This window comes from Salmo salar, chromosome 18 (genome assembly GCF_965601325.2).
Source record: "Salmo salar chromosome 18, fSalSal1, whole genome shotgun sequence".
Taxonomy (NCBI): Eukaryota; Metazoa; Chordata; class Actinopteri; order Salmoniformes; family Salmonidae; genus Salmo; species Salmo salar.
In genome coordinates this window covers 13,657,526-13,676,504 of record NC_138308.1, presented here as the reverse complement: position 1 = coordinate 13,676,504, position 18,979 = coordinate 13,657,526, and the positions used below count along the sequence as shown (strand labels likewise).

General features: G+C 44.7%; 1 protein-coding gene across 2 annotated transcripts in view; it reads left to right on the top strand.

Annotated features, from left to right (window-relative positions):
- tjap1 (tight junction associated protein 1 (peripheral)) overlaps nt 1-18,979 on the top strand; it is an 84,411-nt gene that overhangs the window by 54,961 nt on the left and 10,471 nt on the right. For both annotated transcript variants that reach the window (XM_082964720.1, XM_014154086.3), the window contains 5 exons: nt 826-854; nt 5,687-5,848; nt 9,667-9,733; nt 14,576-14,683; nt 14,942-15,025. In XM_082964720.1, coding sequence (XP_082820846.1) covers nt 826-854; nt 5,687-5,848; nt 9,667-9,733; nt 14,576-14,683; nt 14,942-15,025 — 450 coding nt within the window. The remainder of the gene's footprint in view (nt 1-825; nt 855-5,686; nt 5,849-9,666; nt 9,734-14,575; nt 14,684-14,941; nt 15,026-18,979) is intronic.

The following is an 18,979-nucleotide window of genomic DNA, read 5'->3' as shown; positions in this document are numbered from 1 at the left end:
TCCTAATATTGCGTTTTCTCCAGGCTTAAAAGAATCCATTTTTAACCTGTCTCCTCCCCTTCATCTACACTGATTAGAAGTGGAATTAATAACAAGTGACATCAATAAGGGATCATAGCTTTCACCTGGTCAGTGGAAAGATCATGAGTGTTTTGTGCACTCGGTGTATAGCCGTTGTTGAGACTGGCCATTATGTCGTGAAGATATTCTTGATTTAATACAGTGCAATTATTCTACAGAGATGAGAATACAATATTCATAAATGTGGTGCTGATAACTAGCCACTTAAGTGCGGTAGATGCGCAGGCTGCTCTTCTGTGTAAACCGAAGGCTTCTTTTTAGTTTGCAGAATGACAGGGGCTGTCAAGTTGATTTCATAGCTCCATGAGACGTGTACGTATCGGCCTGTGTCACTGAGAGACATGTCAAATTCTGCCCTGGCTGCTTATCTCTGTAACCCTTTGGCTTCAACAGAAATGTGGCTAACACTGAAAACGACCAAGGAATCTGAATTCTGTGCGGTGCAAAATTGGATAATATAAATGCGGAACCTTTTTTTTGTACAATTTTCTGCTTAGTTCAGTCCTTGAACGCTGGTGAGTGTTTTTGAAATGATGTGTGTCGTTGTCACGGAGTGCATGTCCGATGTTTCCCAGTTCTGTTCATTGTCTGTCTAGCTGAATGCCTCAAGGTTGTAGATGGAGAGCCTTTTTTAAAAGAAATGAAGAATTACAGCCAGTAATGATTGCCGGTCCAGCAAAATGTCTGTTTTGTTGCAAACATATCTACAATGGCCAAACTAATAGGATGTTTATGTTGTTGCAGGACTCCTTATCAGATGCAGACAGGATCAAGTAAGTCATTATTTTATCATCTCCTTTGACTAATATGTGCTGTATTTTCTGTGAGAAATGCTTCAGCCACAGGATTGAAAATACTCAATTTGATTTACAGTTTAAACAAACAGAAAACGGTGAATCTCAGCATGACTTTTTTGGCTATGGGTCTCTGTGTCTATTTGCCTGCCTTACTTTGAGCCCAGTTTTGACACCTCCTCAGTGTGTACTGTATAGCTCAGTCTACTGTGTGGGAAGCTGTAGCCCCGGGTGGCGCGACCTGATTGGCACTGGGTAGATGGGCTGCTCATAGGAGACGGCCAGGTTGGCACCAAGCCACAGCCAGCCCTGCCCAGGAGCCCCAGCTGCTCCCGTCTAGACACTTCCTGGGGAGAGGGTGCCGGGCAGGCCGCACTCAGACGCCCAGCTTCTGCGCCAGTAACACTGAGAGGAGGGAGGGTTCATAGAGACATGGCTGATCCCAGATGGTGCTAGGATGACAAGGCCCTGTGGTGGGAAGGGTGCTGCGCAGGTTGGCGAGAGTGGAAGAGGAGCAGGTTGCTGTTAGCGCCAACATCCGTCACCCACACCTCCTCCTCCCACCCCAGCCTGGGCTCAAAGTGAATCTATGTAATCAGTGGTGTCTCCCAGCTGTAACCACACACACACACCACACACACACACACACACACACACACAGCTGTGAAAACTCCACACAGCTAATGATGAGAGAGCAGCTCTGCACCACCAGCCGTGCAGGATTGACCACTAGCACAGAGACGGAACACTAGTTGTAATTACAGCTCAAACTTTCACCTCCATCAGTCCTGCTGTCCTCCTCCGCTCCACTTCCTCTTCCAAAAGAATCCCTATAGTCAGCTAATTACTACCAAATCTATCAACTGTGTGTGTGACAGTGCATGTTTGATGTGTGATTTTAGCCTCTCGCAGTAAAGTCTAGCCCAGCGCCGTCTCTGGTACACTACAGTGAACGAGATGTAAAGGGTAAATATAGTCAGGCCACTATCCACATGTATGGGCATCGTCAGGCAGCAATGCTTAATGAATTGCCGCTGACGTAGCTGCTGTTGGAGTCCCCCCCCCCCCCCCCCCCCCCTCCCCCCCTTCCCTGTGGTGGTAAATGCTGATAAGCTGCTTTGTGGCACACAAGCAATGTCACTGATTGGCCTAGATGCCCCTGTGCTGGTGTGGGATGTTGAATGATTCTGTGTCTGACTAACTGAATACAACTGGACCTGAGCTGAGTGCCGCCGTTAATCATTACCACCCACTCTTGCCCTAGAGTTCCTCAAGGCACCAAGTCTCCACATAGGCCAGAGCTGAGTCTGTCTCCCCAGCGGTAGAGGGGTTTTGTCATGCTGTTCTATAGAATGTTGGCTGTTCGTCTGCTGCGTATGCTGCGGAGGACTGTTTCTCAGATGAATGGGATTACCAATACATCGATTGACAGACAGATCTTCCTCCCGTTGTTTCCACCATACTCTTCTGAATGGGAAAAGGTCCGAAAAATCGGAACTAAGGTCACAATAGTTTTGTTTTGTCAGAAATGGTTTCCCATTCTCCGCTATACCTTGCCGTGCCTCACTGAGTTTAACGGCCTCAGCCAAACATGCTCAACCCTTGCTCGTTGTATTTTAGCAGTATGTTTTTTGTTTTTGTTTACCTCTCTTCCTATGCCGTGTCTGTCTGTATGGATGGCTGACTAGACATAACACACAGATGCATCCTTCCAGCCTTTATCTCCAGGCGTCACCCAGTGTCAGGTTGTGACGACCATGGGATGGCCCCTATGAAAGACAGAGATGTCACACGACGTCATGGCCACAGTGATAAGATGACTGACCGTGTTGTTGCCAATGAAGCCGTCAGGGAAATCAGACATCGGAGTCCTAGGGAAAGCGGTCGTTTTTAGTTGCATTTTGCTCTTCTTCATCTCACTATGATACGCACGCCTGCTTCTCTCACCTCTCAAAGATCACAAGGACAAAGTCTAATGGGATGAAAAGCTAGATTCAGCCACGGGCCGATTTTAAATGTTTTTATTTTATTGAACGGATGGTCAAGGGGCCTGGAACATAATTACAAATCATTCATAGACTGTAAATTGAGCTCGAAGCCCAAATGGATATAATATTTGACTAAAACAGTCATTTCAAACCTTGCTTACATTTGGATACACTGAGTGTACAGAACATTAAGAACACCTGCTCTTTCCCTTTACATTGACTAACCAGGTGAATCCAGGTGAAAGCTATGATCTCTTATTGATGTCACCTGTTAAATCAACTTCAATCAGTGTAGATGAAGGGGAGGAGACAGGTCAAAGAATGATTTTCTTTTTAAAGCCTTGAGACATGGATTGTGTGTGTGTGTGTGTGTGTGTGTGCAATTCAGAGGGTGAATGGGTAAGACAAAAGATTTAAGTGTCTTTGAACAGGGTATGGTAGTACGTGCCAGGTGCACCAGTTTGTGTCAAGAACTGCACTGCTGCTGGGTTCTTCACGCTCAACAGTTTCCTATGTGTATCAAGAATGGTTCACCACCCAAAGGACATCCAGCCAACTTGACACAGCTGTGGGAAGCGTTGGAGTCAACATGGGCCAGCATCCCTGTGGATCGCTTTCGATACCGAGGTCAAAAGGGCAACTCCGTATTAGAAAGATGTTCTTAATGTTTTGTACACTCGGTGTATATCTCTTATGTGTGGGAATACTTTTGGTGTTTTTACAGTCTTTTTTTATGTCCAACAATTTAAAACAAGAAAGAAAAAAATGTAGGTAGTTAGAAAACTTGGGACAGGCCACCAATTTGGAAACCCTGGTATAATACATGTAAAACCCCTGAACCTCTAAGGATGTGTTTTACAAGTGAATTGAAAGACCGTTTCCCAATCCGTCTTTCAAAATACTTTCTGAAAGCTTGGGAATATATATTTCCTCTTATCACAGTTATTTCACAGTTATTTCCCCATTGCACCTTAATTTACCCCTCCTCCTCCTCCTCCCTGTTTGGATCCCGGGGAGCATCTCCATGTGCAAGGCTGTTAGAGGTGTTTGTAACAGCCTAAAAAGTACCCTGACCGCGGTGCACTCAGGTTCTGGCTAGTCTGTAATTGCAAGATGCCTTTATCCTGTGACATGCTCATTTTGCTTTGCTGTTGCACCGTAATGCTCAATCATCCAGGTTAGATCTGACGGTAGCCACGCCTTGCTTTTATACACACTGTGCGTTGGTTAGCAGCAGCAGTTCTGTGAAAGCGTGTATTCTACCGTATAATTCATGTACATTTTTCCCTCACTGCTTCCGTGTATTTACAGCATAGCAGAGTGGATAATGCTCCTTTTTGCTGTTTTAACTTCAGTTTTTTTCTTTTTTTAAATGTAAGGCGTAAGCTTGACTTCTTATACACACCCACTCTCCGTGATCTGAATAGAATCTGAGCTCATGTCCCTCATGTCACAATCCACATAAACATATGTGTTGTGTGTATGCGCACACACACTTCGCTCAAGTAAACTTTTACAGGGTAGCACCCACAGACTGTGCCAAAAACCAATTTTCTGCCTTTTTTCACTCAAACCCGTGCCCTGAAAGAGCCAAAACAGAACCATGCAGAAACAGTGAAATCCTGTGTGTAATTATAGAATAAAACATTGGCTGCCGCCCCACCAACCGTAACATACCATGAATTATTGATGTTCTCTTTTCTTGAGCCGCTCTGGTTTTGGTTGGCAAGTGTGTCTGCGTGTGTAGGATACACGTGGGCATTTTCCTTCCTTCCCCTCTGGAGCTGTCGACTTAGTGAAGAGGACTTACCCTGTTGCTCTGGAAGTTTGGACGGCGCTCGTGTCGATTTTTCAAGATTTTGTCTGCCAGCTGTTAGGTGGGGAAAATGTCCCATTTTGACTGTTGCAGACGCAGCACGGGGAACAGATAGCGATGCGAGGGTTAATTTCATTCCACCCTGTCACACCCAATCATACCCTGTGACAGGGTAACGCACCTGGACGCTCCTGTTGTGGTCCCCCGTCTGCCCAATCAGTTGCCTGGCTCTCACAACCTAATCTGAGCCCGCCGGAAGTCTTACTTAAACATACGTCGGTGGACTGTAGTTCGGAGATATTTTTTGCTGCTAACTGCTGTCATGCAGCAGAGCGGTCCCAGAGGTATTGTGGCCTGTCTGAGCCAGTAGGACAGAGACCCTGAAAACAGTGGTTTTAATCAGTGTGCAGGCAGCAGTGAGTGGGTGGCTGGATGCTGCATAGTGTGACACACGGTGTGGTGACAGGATTGTGGACAGTGGGTTGTGGCAGATGTGTCCTGTCCCATGGCAGCTGCTCCGTCCCCCCAGCATCCTAACAGCTGCTCCCATTAAACTCCACAGACACACTAGGACAAAGGCAGGCAGCCACCCGACACACACACACACACACACACACACACACACACACACCAGTGCTGTGGACAACCATGTGTTCGCTCTCTCTCATACACACAGAGAAAAGACACACACTTTCTGTCATAAATATGCACTCACTCATATGCATGGACCTTTCTTTCACATATGCCAATTTTCCCACATGTTAATCGTAGTTGTTAATCATGAATTTTCTCTGTTCCCATTGACATTATTTTCAATAAACTGTGTCCCTGAATTTTGGGTGAGTTCTGTGGCTGAAGCAAGTTCCCATGGCTCTCTGTTTGTCTTGTCAGTCTAGTCACTATGTGTGAATACAATACTGTCTGTGAACCATTCCACTGCACCTGGGCTGACTGCCCCCCCCCTCCACCTCCACCTCCACCTCTCTACCACTCCCTCTCCCCTCCAGGATCCTGCAGCAGCAGAATGAAGACCTCCGCCGGCGGCTCTCCCACACCACCCACAAGATGGAGGCCATGGAGACGGAGTTTGAGACCAGCCGCCACTACATGCAGGGGGAGATGGGTCGCACGCGCGACGACCTGGAGAAGATGAGAGACAAGTTCCGCAGGTGACGAGTTTAACGTCCCTCATTTCCTGAGCCCATTATCAATGTTATGGGAAGCACTCTTGCCACCTCGCGACACGGATAATATTTCATTCCGTTACACCGCACAACTCACTTCCTCTCCCAACCTCACTTTCTTCGGAAACAGAAAGATGAAATGAATACCTTCCCCGGCAATCCATTTTTAATGAATCTGATCAAAGCTGTTGAATTAATGAGAGCTTAGGCATCTGTTTATGCAGCTAGCTGTTACTTTAATTCCTTCAACCTCTGGGCATGTTGGATCGTCTATTTGAGAGCGAGGTGGGGGGAGTTTTAAGTTTCTGCCACATGGAGAAGAATGTAGATTCCAGGAAGTCTATGCTGTTTTATCTATGATGTATCTATCTATATTTCAGAGCGTTGTTCAATGGGAGGATGTTAACATAGGATTCTTCAGCGCCCGATCACACTTCCTCTGTCAGCCCTCGTTAGTGGCATCAGGCCTTCCTCTACAATACATGACCACCAGTCCTTTTTTGAGTTGGAACTCAGAGCCTGAATGTTGAGAAAGCGTCTCCTGCTTTCCCTGGCAATACACCTGCAAACCCGCCTCTCAGTTTTTGGTTAAAAATCAATCTCTACACATCTGCTTGTCAATCAAGTTACTTCTGATGAAAAGGGCAGGCCCAGTCCCATCTGTGTACAACTTTGTAGCTTGTTAAATAAAGATTTCAAATGTTCAGTTTAGCGATAACTTTAAAAGCTTATTAACGGAAGTCGGTCTTGAAAAGCCTGGAAAATGCGCGCTTTGATTCCTAAAAAAAAAACCCATTTAAAATAGATTTGAGAATATATTTTTTTGCTCCTAATTTCTGAGTTTAAATGCAGGTTAAAAAAAGAGGCAAAAATGACTCGCGTAATGGTCGGGGTATGCATAATCCACCTTTTTAATGAGACAAACTCTCTCACTTTAATGAGATTGTAAAGCTTATGTTATTATGGAGTGTCATGGTAATGATCAATGAGGTTCTCACCACCACACGAGGAAACAAACTCTTCCAGAGGGAGGACACAGGGCTGACGCTGGTAAATGGGACTTGGCGGCAACACATTTTCCCATATCTGCTGTCGGGTGATAATGGTTGCCATTTTGTTTCTTAAGCATTTCAATTGTTAAATATGTTGCTTGCTTTTTGAATTATTTTCTAATACATTTCCAATAGCTTTATATATAAATGTGCCATTTTCATTTTTATCTCGCTGTCCACATGTATGTGGAGACATAGATTTGCTCATTTACTGTTACGAATGCTTTGGTTCTGGGTTGCGGTAATGTGAAAATGCACGTTTAAGTCAAGATTCCAGGGGAAACCACATGGCTGCTCATGTTCAAATCCTGTGTGTGTTGTGTGTGTGTCACATTTCAAAAGCAATCATCCCAGTTTATCTCCAATCAAGAGGCATCTTCCTGTTTTTCGCTCTGAGCAACCAGTCACTTTCAATTATCCATGCAGTGTTTCCATCAATAAATCACATGCCTATGTGGGATGCGATGGTCCATCTGCATTTCCGTACTAGATGATCACACCATTCAAATGCAGCCTCAGCAAAGTTAAGGGTTCATTTGGATTACCATTAGTTAACTGGTGTGCTCCACTCGTACGTCCTGTCTGATTTATCACCGGGCAGCACCGTTACAGACGTTTTCAGAGATCAATCTCCGAAAAGGCTCTGGGAATGAAAAGCCAATGGTTGTAATTACGTCTACAATTTTTTTTATTTAGCTGTTTATTTAGTTTACCAGACCCATTTAGCAGCATTCACATGTGACTTTCTGAGGACTTCATTTGATTAGTTTACGGCTGCCAGACTATTCAATCTGACTTCTTAGTGGCGCCATCAGGTGACTGTAATTGCTCTCCCCAATTTGGAAGTCCATCAGCACCAAGTCAGATCAATGTCTACCCTCGGAAACCCTGGAATGCAGCGGGAGGGTGAACAAAACGTATGGACTCAATACTGTAAGTCCGGATAAGAGCGTCTGCTGAATGACTTGAATGTCAAGTGTAAATGGGTACCGCTGTGGTCTCGGTGGGAATCGGTGAGCTTTGCTCAAGTGTTTATTCACTTTTGATTGGGGGGGAAAAAAGACAGTGGAAGTCATTGGCGGTGATTTGCAGCGAAGCCTTTTTGATTAGTGAGGAATGCGACGGATGTGTCCAGAGGGCAATGAGAGATGCTGGTGTTATTGGGAAGGAAAGCCCTTTGGGAAATATGTCTTAAAATGCCAGAGGTTTTGTACTATGAATCCCATTGATACACACTGGTATCACCCTGGACACTGAAATAGCTATTTAGTGTCATTGCGTCAGGGTTGTAATATAGATGAGGTTACACCGGTGCGCCTGTCCATGTGCAATATTGTTCGATCAATGAATCAATCGCGTGGCCAGTTGGCCCGGCGACAACAGTTATTGTGACACGTTCACGTCTGCGTGGTCAAATGAGCACCCAGTATGGCTCATGGCAGAAAGAGGAAATGAAACTAGTAGGCTAGAGCCTGGCCCTGGTGCAGACCTCACGACCACGGAGAGGATCACAGGCTGCTGGACTCTGGCCTTGTAATCCGCTCTCAGTGGAAAGGCTGACGGGCAGAGTGCTTTGTGAGCATCATTTGTGTGCTGCTTAGACTTCGATTGGATTTCAGGACAAGTCCTGCATTCATACCCTCTGGGCTTTCTGTGAGATGGGGTTTGAACCATACAAAGGCAATATTTGTAATATAACTATGGACCGAGAAGCGATGAGACTTTTTTTGTAAATACTGATTTATTTTCCCCCTAACATCTGTTTCTTGGTTAAAAAGTCTCAAAGGGAGTTGACTTGAGCATAGTTTATCATGATTCATGCTTAATGAAAGCTTAAGGTGTGGCGCTCTTTAGTGCCCTGAACTTCCGGACTACCACACCTCTTTACTGTTGCTCACCATTACACATTGTGAGCGTGACAGATGATGATGATGATGATGATGAAGGTGGTGCACAATCAGGGGTTGGAGGCTATTTCTATGCAACAGGAACATCAATACCTATTCAGTACATGACTGCAGGGCCCATCTCAAACATGTCCTGCAAAGCTATGTAGAAAATCAGCATGTTGCCATTTTAGCCCTTTTTAAAATTTTCTCCATAATTGCATTTCATGAAATACACAACCTCTCATTTTTTTTAGAGGAATTTATCTAGCCAATTTAGGAGGCAGTGGATAGTGGGAAAGTAATTGCTATTGGTCCTATTGAAATGGGTTTAATACGGTCCCCTCTCCCTTTTCCTCCCATCTCTCGTAATTTGTTCCGAATGTCTAACCTGTTGAAAACCGGAGCGAGCAAAAACTCTGATGGCTTCATTAAGTCTGAGAGGATTCATACCGCGCTGCTGTTGAGTAGCAATGGAAATCAAGTGAACTAAATATGCATGGATGTGACTGCCAAGAGAACTGCATGCATACTTCTACTGCAGGATTTGTCTGTTTTCTGGTGCCTCATTGTGGAAATAATTCTGGTCTATATGGCAATTTTGAATTATTCATTTGACAACCAGATAAGAGAAGACAACCGTGTAATCTCAACTATGATGGGAGGCGATTGCACTGAAAAAAAGACCAAAAATATGAAGTGGTTGAGTTGTTGTTTTTACTGCAGTGCTACGTTCTGTACCAGTGGGCTCTGTCTCAGTCTCTGCAGCATAGCATCTGTGGGTTTCCAATACGTGTTCTATCTGGATGGGGCTCAGCTCTGTAGACACGGTTCTATTAACTGAGACACGTTCTGTCCTCCACAGACTGCAGAACAGCTACACCGCCTCCCAGAGGGCCAACCAGGACCTGGAGGAGAAGCTTCATTCCCTGGTAACCTTTCACCTTTCAACTCTCCCACCTGCCCTCTTTACTTATCTATAGGTGTTCATTGGACATAAATATTCAATGTACTTCTGGTGACTACCTTTTTTTTAAAGGAAACATTTACACACAACTTAACCTGCACTCCATTTCCCAAAATACTGCTTTTCCTTTTCACCTTTCCCTGGTCAAAAGTATTGTAGATTTGCAAACACTACAACGTCCAAAGGTTTCTATGTCGGAGGAGTTTCCCAGCATGCCAGGTCAGTGGAGTTGTTCTGTATTGGGGAAGAACCTTTCCCATACAGCGGTGTGTATTTTTTTTTTAAAGAGCACTCTCATTACGCCGTTATCCCACACCTGCCAGCTAATTATGCCGCAGGGTCTCTTTTGGAAGGTTCTGTGGTGCAGAGTGCTGCAAGGGATTAGCACAGAATGATCTGGCCTTTCATTGAAGTCAATTCTCTCTATCACCCATGTCTCTGCTAGCCCCTCCGGGAGATGGGAAGGTCCACAGCTCTGCTATTCCCCCGGGCAGCATGCCAGGCAAACGTGTGTCTGTGTGCGCGAGCTTACACACGCTCCCGAACCACACTAGATGACAACCAATATGTGCAAAGAGACTCTTTTACATATTCCCACAATGTCAAATCCCAGACTGTCCCTTTTAAAACATAGTAACCTATGTATGATGCTGTACGTTTATTGGATGATTATAATACGACTCATCAACCATACAGTCTAACAACCACCAATCAGATATTGTGTGTCAGGACATAAAGTATGCATCTATGTTGTCTATATGTATGCTGCTGTTTACACATGTGTGATGATTGTTTGATTAGCCCGTGTGTGTGTGTGTGTGTGTGTGTGTGTGTGTGTGTGTGTGTGTGTGTGTGTGTGTGTGTGTGTGTGTGTGTGTGTGTGTGTGTTGGTGGTATGTGTATGCGTGTGCATACTGTACCTCTATTCTTTCTAATCCAATCACGTTTAGTCAAAGCAAACGTTCCCACTGGCCAAATATTAATTTCCCATAAATATGTAGATTGACTAATGTCGAAATAGTTTGCTGTGATCCTTTGCTGGTGGCTGTGGTATGATCCCCTGCCCTCTGTGATAGCTGTGTGACAAAACCAAAGTTCAAGCTGCTCTGTTTTACACTGACAGGGAAATAAATGATGTCGCTTGGTGTAGTGTGTAACTGCCAGCTCTCCGCATGGCAAGTGATCTGAGCACAACTACAAGCCATCCCCCTTGACTGCCCATTACCCACAGGCTTGCCCTCCCCAGACTGGATTCACGCCATAGATGTTCTGTGGAATTATCTACAAACATTCTACTGTCCGATTCTGACTTCAGTCCAGCCCTGATTAATTGTCATTGTAGAGGATGTAGCTTTAGGAAAACAGACGATCGAGGACTGATGGGCCGGTTGGAGCTTTGTGGTTGGGACAGGTAGGTTGTGTGTGTGTGTGTGACAGTGAGTCTGGCCCTGATGTGAGGTCATCTCTTTGCAGTTGCCAGAGGATCACTCTGCCCAAAACATGCTCTGACCCCACATTCACCTTGTCAACGGTGGCCTTTAAAAACATGCACAGTAGGGATAGGCAGTTAAAACAATGTCTGCGTTTGAGTACTCTCATCATTTTGACTTCTTGCATGTTACCGTGGAACTTGGCTGAACTCAAAACGTTTGCAGTACGCTATCCATTGTTCCAATTACTGGTTGTTCTGATGCACCACGGAAAACAACACGTTTTCACAGCATTTGACAGTTAGACATTTTTGTTATTATTTAACCTGCACAATGGTTGCATTTTTGTACATTTTTTTATTCAATTATTAAACGAATTGCGAACCTCGAATCGAATTACCGCGTACTCGCCGCCATCCCTAGCACACGGCTCTCAAATCCTTCCTCATCCTTGTGGATTCCATTATTTTTGTGTTAAGCCTAAATTGACGCAATTGTCCCGGTTCTGTTGACTGTGTGACTTGGGAATAGGCCTATGGACCACTGTCTAACAGTCGAGGCTTAAATGACAGGCCTGTTTCACCCTATTCTGACGTGCTGCGTTAGAGGAGTTCGCGATCAGAAACCGGATTAGCCGATGACGCGCGGGAGATCTCGCCAAGCGTCCAAAACAAGAGACCGAAATGTTCCGTTGTTGTCTTTTTGTTCTCACCATCCGTCTCTCTCTTTTCTTTTCTTTTTTCCCCCTCTCGCTCTCTTGTCTGTTTCTCTCATTCTCTCCCTCTCTCATGCTGCTGCATCGTGACGGGCTGTCTCATCATCAGGCTGCTATCAGTCAAACCTGGGTCTACGCAGTTGCGTTATCATTCTATTTCTCTCCCCGTCTCCCTCCCTCCCATCCTCCCCCTGAGCATTTATTGCAGTTGTCATGTTCATTACTGCTCTGCTTGTCGCCTCTGAACTAGGGAAGTCGCTCCATCCTCTTGTCTTGTCCTGGCAAACTGCTCTAGATGTCCCGCAGTCGATCATCCTGTCTGTGTAGCTCTGCTATGGCCCCTATGCATGGGGGTTGGGTTGGGCAGGAGGGGCTGGGCGATATGTGAATCTCTGGGTGTGCCCAGTGATTTAAAACTTTTAGTTTTCATGAGGAACTGTTCCCATGACATAGCTTTCACCTGGTCAGTCAGTGATCCCTTATCGATGTCACTTGTTAAATCCACTTCAATCAGTGTAGATGAAGGGGAGGAGACAGGTTAAAGAAGGTTTTCAAGCCTTGAGACAATTGAGACATGGATTGTGTATGTGTGCCGTGCAGAGGGCAAGACGAAAGACTTGTCAACGGGGTAATGTAGTAGGTTCCAGGCACACCGGTGTGTCAAACTGAAACACTGGTGTTTTTTTTCACGCTCAACAGTTTCCCGAGTGTATCAAGAATGGTCCACTACCCAAAGGACATCCAGCCTACTTGACACAGCTGTGGGAAGCATTGGAGTCAACGTGGGCCAGCATCCCTGTGGATTAGCTTTCGACACATTGTAGAGTCCATGCCCTGACGAATTGAGGCTGTTCTGAGGGCAAAAGGTGGTGCAACTCAATATTAGGACGGCGTAGACTGTATATCCCCTTTACCATAGGCGTGTTATGCGCTGCAGCACAAGTGCTGTAGAAGAGATCGCTCTGGTGTTTTATGGATGTGGCATTGCCCAGTCAAACTGTCTCTCTGCATCACAATGAGGAGCTGGCTGGCTTATTTCTGTGTGCATTTTGTATTTCTCCTCCTAAGCCTCTTCAGTTTAGCATATATAAAGCTAATTGGTTAATTATTGACATGGCAGCCAGTGGAGCAGGAGAGTCTGGGTCTCATTCTGTCTATATGTCTCTCACTGACTCTCTCTGGACAGATGGATGACGGTTCCTCTTTGCTACCAAGTGTGATTTAGTGGTGGTGACTACACCCTGTCCCTCTGAGGATTGGATCTTGCTATTTTCATTGTCCAATCATGTTGCGCGATCGATCACGACCTCTAAAACAACTGGACAGAGCTGCTCAGTGCTCACTTCCGTGCAGGCTTCAGTCAACATCTAGCTAGTAAATGGACAATGTCAGATAGAAGATGCAGGGAGGACCCCCTGACATTGTGCTTGGTGTGTTCACCAATAATGATGTTCATATTGCGTTAGCAGATGGTCAGAACAGCAGCCGTGGTCCGGGCCTCTCAGCTGTTCACAGGGCGTCGGTGCAGGTCCAAACCTCACACAGTGGGCTTACTGGAAGCTCTAATGGGGGGGGGGCAGGTAGCCTAGTGGTTAGAGCGTTGGGCCAGTAACTAAAAGTGTGCTTGATCGAATCCCCGCGCTGACAAGGTAAAAATCTGTCGGTCATTGTAAATAAGAATTTGTTCTTAACTGACTTGCCTAGTTAAATAAAGGTTAAATGAAAAAAATAACAAATAATGAGCCTGTGGTGAAATATTAATGCAACGATCTGGGCCTGTGCTAGCTAACACACACACACACACACACACACACACACACACAGAGAGGAGTCTGGATCCGCACACGCTATTAATTGGTCTGGAAGTTCTCCAGCTCAGGGGTTTAGGGATTGCTTTCTGCGAGAGAACGTACCGAAGCCCAGAGAAAAGGCGTTTTTGTTTTTTTCTGTTCACTTGAGAAATATTGCACGTATAGTGTGAAGTCCCTACTGTAGCAATCCCAATTTGTTGGCTAAGTCATGGTTACTTAAAAAACACTCACCATAGCCAATCAGGACCACAAGCTATTCCTGTGGTACCTCTGAAATCCGAGACATCTTGTTATATTAGAGAATCCCTTAAATCCTGCTTTATAATGATGCATCAGATAATATTAGTGCTGAAGCTACAGAGTATTTGATCAATTGTTGCCTAAACTATCGGTCCTGTTGTTTTTAGTGTTACTCACATAGCTGGATGTTAACTGAAGCGATTCACTGGCTCTCTTAACGCCACAACAGCGTGTCACCTGCCCAGCTGTTTGAGACGGCAGTTCTAGGTTATTGTATTCCCCAAACGTATGGCGTGAGAGGGAGTAACCGCATTATTAGGGTGACTCGGCACAGACTCGGACACCTTTTTGAGCTCACACTGTCACTTCATAATGTGCCATCGATCTGTTTTTATGACATTTTATGCGGCTGTACTTTTTTTGGTTTCTCTCTCTCTCTCAACACACCGCTGAGTGGATAGCAACAGCCTTTGGAGGCGGAGACAGGCATTAGCTGTAATCAATGAGGAAATCCCTATGTGTGCTTACTTAAACATAGTTATCCCTCCGCCAGTGATGCATGACGCTGCTTTTCTAATGTTATGCATCCCACCACCATTATCCGTCTACAGCTCCGTAAGGTGGAGAGGGACAAGAAGACCATGGACCAGGAGATAGTGGAGCTCACCAACAAACTCCTGGACGCCAAGAACACCATTGACAAGCTGGAGGAGTTGAACGTGGGTGTTGTCACACTGTCCCTCTCTGAGTTATCTCATACCAGATATGAAGTTAGATGTATAGAACCACAGTGTGGGGGGGGGGGGGGGGAAGATTGAGACCTTGAAACAGATCAACCACCGTTCTGAGAATCAAAGTCCAAGTGCTTTGTGAGAAATGGACGTTTCCAGTATACCTCTAACATTTAGTCTTTTTTATCCTTTTCTCTCTCCATACCCCTACCCTTTCACCCCTTGTTCTATTCTTCTCCCTGACAGGAGCGCTATCGGCAAGATTGCAATTTGGCCGTGCAGCTTTTGAAGTGCAATAAGTCCCATTTCAGAAACCACAAGTTTGCAGATGTAAGTACAGCTCTGATCGTATGATGTGAATGATTACGTCTCATACATATATAAAACGCCTTCTGCTTGTCATGGTGGCACTGTTAGATCTTTGTGTTTTGCCCTCCGCAGTGACAATCTTGGACATGGGAGAGCGAAAGAGAGAAAGAGGGGGAGAGAGCGGTCGCCTGGGTGACTTTTGTCTGACCCTGGCGTCAGAGAGGACTAGGCAAAGAGAGAAGCAAAGAGAGTAGAAAGAGGGAGAGGTTAAAAAAAAGCAGAGGTTTGCCTGGCCGCTTTATCACAGCTCCTGGCCTTTGTGTGTTTTGAGTGTTGACCAATCAACTCTGAGGTGGACGATATACAGTACCAGAAATCATTTCTTAGTTTCGACCTGCCACTGACTTCAATGAAAACTTGAAGCACCTCAGTCGCTGTTCTCACCTCTGGGTTCTGGCCCATAATGTGATCAGTGCTGTCTCTCCACTAAATCAAGAGCCACTGAGTTCAACACTGGCTTCATCAGAGCTGTTAAACCACAGACTGCTGGGTAATCAACACATCAGCTAACAAAGGACTTGAAGTCAGTATGCATAAACAAGTCCATCTCAATCAAAGTGTTGCGCTATGAATTTCTCTTAGATGAAATGTTTTTCTCAGGTGTACAATCCATTAGATTCCTATTTCACTCCCTGAGACTCTTGAATAAATACATTTAGTATGAGCAGCTTCCCTTTTCGTGCCATAGTCCAACACTACCTGTGCTCTAACAATCCAATCCCTTATTAAATGAGAGACGATGTTTGGAGGTGCGGCTTAGTGACTTTAGGGTTTTTTCTCCAGTCCATTGATACACAGGGCTACCTGCCGGCTGGAACACCTTCAGTTAGTTTATTCATCTACAGTGCTGTCTTAATTCCTGAGACTCTGGTCTCCGGAGGACTATTACTACCGATGTGCCAGCCAGGTTGTCGCCGCAGGGCCGTGACAGGCAGCCAGGAGCCAGGGCTATTTTTAGGAGAAGTATAATTCATCTGAGCAGAAATATATCTCCCAGTCCTGCCGTAATTCATTACAGGATGTGTGGCAGCCAGTATTACCGCTGGGGAACCTAACAACCTGCCTCAAACTGCAGATCTGTTCGCACGCCTCATTTTATTCCCTTATTTTATGATCAGCTTATTTGTGCTTTGAGGGAACTATTTTATGCTCTCCTATATTTGTCATGTGTTAATTGAAAGAGTGAGCGTTTTGCTTTACCTGGTGGTTCTATACCAAAGGCAACTTTAGTACTTAAACACACATTTCACATGATCTTCTTTAAACTGCTCAAGTAGTCAGAGGCATCCACATTGTGCAGCCTGTTTTAAACACTTGTTGATTCTATGGACTTGTATGGACTTCCCTTATACATTCAACAAGTGAGCCAGCAATTTCCCCCCCACGTTTTGTCTGAGCTTGCGAGACTGATTTTGTGTATTTAGGTGCCACATAGCAGATGCCCCCCCCAATGCAACTTAAGGTACAATGAGTGCATACATTTGAAGCATCTTGGAATTTCAAATATCTTGGCTCTGACCAACTAAGCTACTTAGGACTTAGATAAGAAACTAGTGGGCAGAACTTGGTAGTTCTTGTACTGGGTCCACCGACTGAGATCTAAGTCTAATTGTTGCAGCAAGCGCTTTTTTTCGCAAAACAAAACAAGTAAAGTGCCTTGGAAGACGAGGACACATTTTCGAAAAATCAAAGCATGAACCGTTAGGAAACATCCCCTTGACAGTCATCATCCATTAGCAGAGAATCAGAAAAGGGGGAGAGGAAGGATGACACCAGCAGATAAAAGCACACCAAAGGGCAACATGGATAACCATGGTTACGGCTTCCTCCTGGGGAAAGATGCTGCAGAATGGACAGGCAAGCAGACAGACAGGAGGGCAGAAAGAGGCAGACAGACAGCGTTGAGTCATCCTGTGTCCAGATGCGCTGCTCCCTGGGAGGTGGTCTGAAACGAAGCTGTGTATACAAATCATCTTATCAGGCGGGCAGCAGCCATCTGTGGGAGATTTAATGAATTCTGAAGATTGCCTAAGGAAACAAGTCAATTATACAGCATTGCAGAAGTTGCCCAGCAGCCCAGTCCTGAGGCTACTCGCTAGAGTGGATTGGCTGTCTGAGCACCAATTCACACTGCTGCACATGTAATTGTTCTATGAGAAAGCTCAGCTTTTGTCTACCCGGGCATTCACACTGCTGCACATGGACTTGTTCTATGAGAAAGCTCAGCTTTGTCTACCCAGGCATTATGCCATATATAGTATGCCCACTTTGCCTCAAACTGGCCCTCGATTGATGCGTTTATGCTAATTGATAACATTTTCAGCGCACAAGCAGTTAATACAACCGCATGTAAAATGACCATGACTGTGGCCATCAATGGGGCCCGTGCAGATTTCCGTCACGGTGATTGCCTGCAGTGCCTACAATAATACAGCCAGTGTTCTATAGGAAAGAATGGTGCTAAAAAGGTCTCTAACTCACTGAATAATGTAACACTTTTTGCTACAGCTATTACATGATACGTAGCTGCTTGTTAGCTCGTCATGACCAATGACGTACAGTACCAGTCAAAAGTTTAGACACACCTACTCATTCAAGGGTTTTTCTTTATTTGTACTATTTTCTACATTGTTCCCGCTCAGCCCAGCCAAAACTGTTCGCTGCTCTGGCACCCCTATGGGGGAACAAGCTCCCTCACGACGCCAGGACAGCGGAGTCAATCACCACCTTCCGGAGACACCTGAAACCCCACCTCTTTAAGGAATACCTAGGATAGGATAAAGTAATCCTTCTAACCCCCCCCTAAAAGATTTAGATGTACTATTGTAAAGTGGTTGTTCCACTGGATATCATAAGGTGAATGCACCAATTTGTAAGTCGCTCTGGATAAGAGCGTCTGTTAAATGACTTAAATGTAAATGTAATAGTGAAGACATCAACTATGGAATCATGTAGTAACCAAAAAAGTGTTAAACAAATCAAAGCTGTCATCAAGGTAAAGGGTGGCTACTTTGAAGAATTTCAAATATATTTTGATTTGTTTAACACTTTTTTTGGTTACTATATGATTCCATATGTGTTATTTCATAGTTTTGATGTCTTCACTATTATTCTACAATGTAGAAAGAAAAACCCTGGAATGAGTAGGTGTTTCCTAACGTTTGACTGGTACTGTATATAAACCTTGGATTGCTGATGCTATGTATTGGCCAATGAGGCTTTGAAGCCACCAGTTGACAATATTGTCGCTCCCCAGAAGGAACAGCATAAGAATTAACGTAAATCAACAGTATTTCAATTAAATGTTTAAAGGACAAACGTATATGTATTTAAGTATTTGTTGTTGTAGTGGGGACATTAACATTAGAAACTTTCGAAAAAGTATACTTTTAGGAGAATCTTTTTTTACATACAGTGCATTCGGAAAGTATTCAGACCCTTTGACTTTTTCCACATTTTGTTATATTAGACTTATTAGAAAATTGATTAACTAAAAAAAATAAATCCTCATCAATCTACACACTATACCCAATAATGACATAGTGAGAACAGGTTTTTAATTTTTGTGCACATTTATTACAAATATTTAAAAAATCAGACCTTATTTACATAAGTATTCAGACCCTTTTCTATTAGACTTGAAATTGAGCTCAGGTGTATCCTGTTTCCATTGATCATCCTGTTTCCATTGATCATCCTTGATGTTTCTACAACTTGATTGGAGTCCACCTGGTGGTAAATTCAATTGATTGGACGTGATTTGGAAAGGCGCACACACCTGTCTATATAAGGTCCCACAGTTGACAGGGCATGTCAGAGCAAAAACCAGCATCGTGCTGTGGGGATGTTTTTCAGCGGCAGGGACTGGGAGACTAGTCAGGATTGAGGATAATATAAACCGAGCAAAGTACAGAG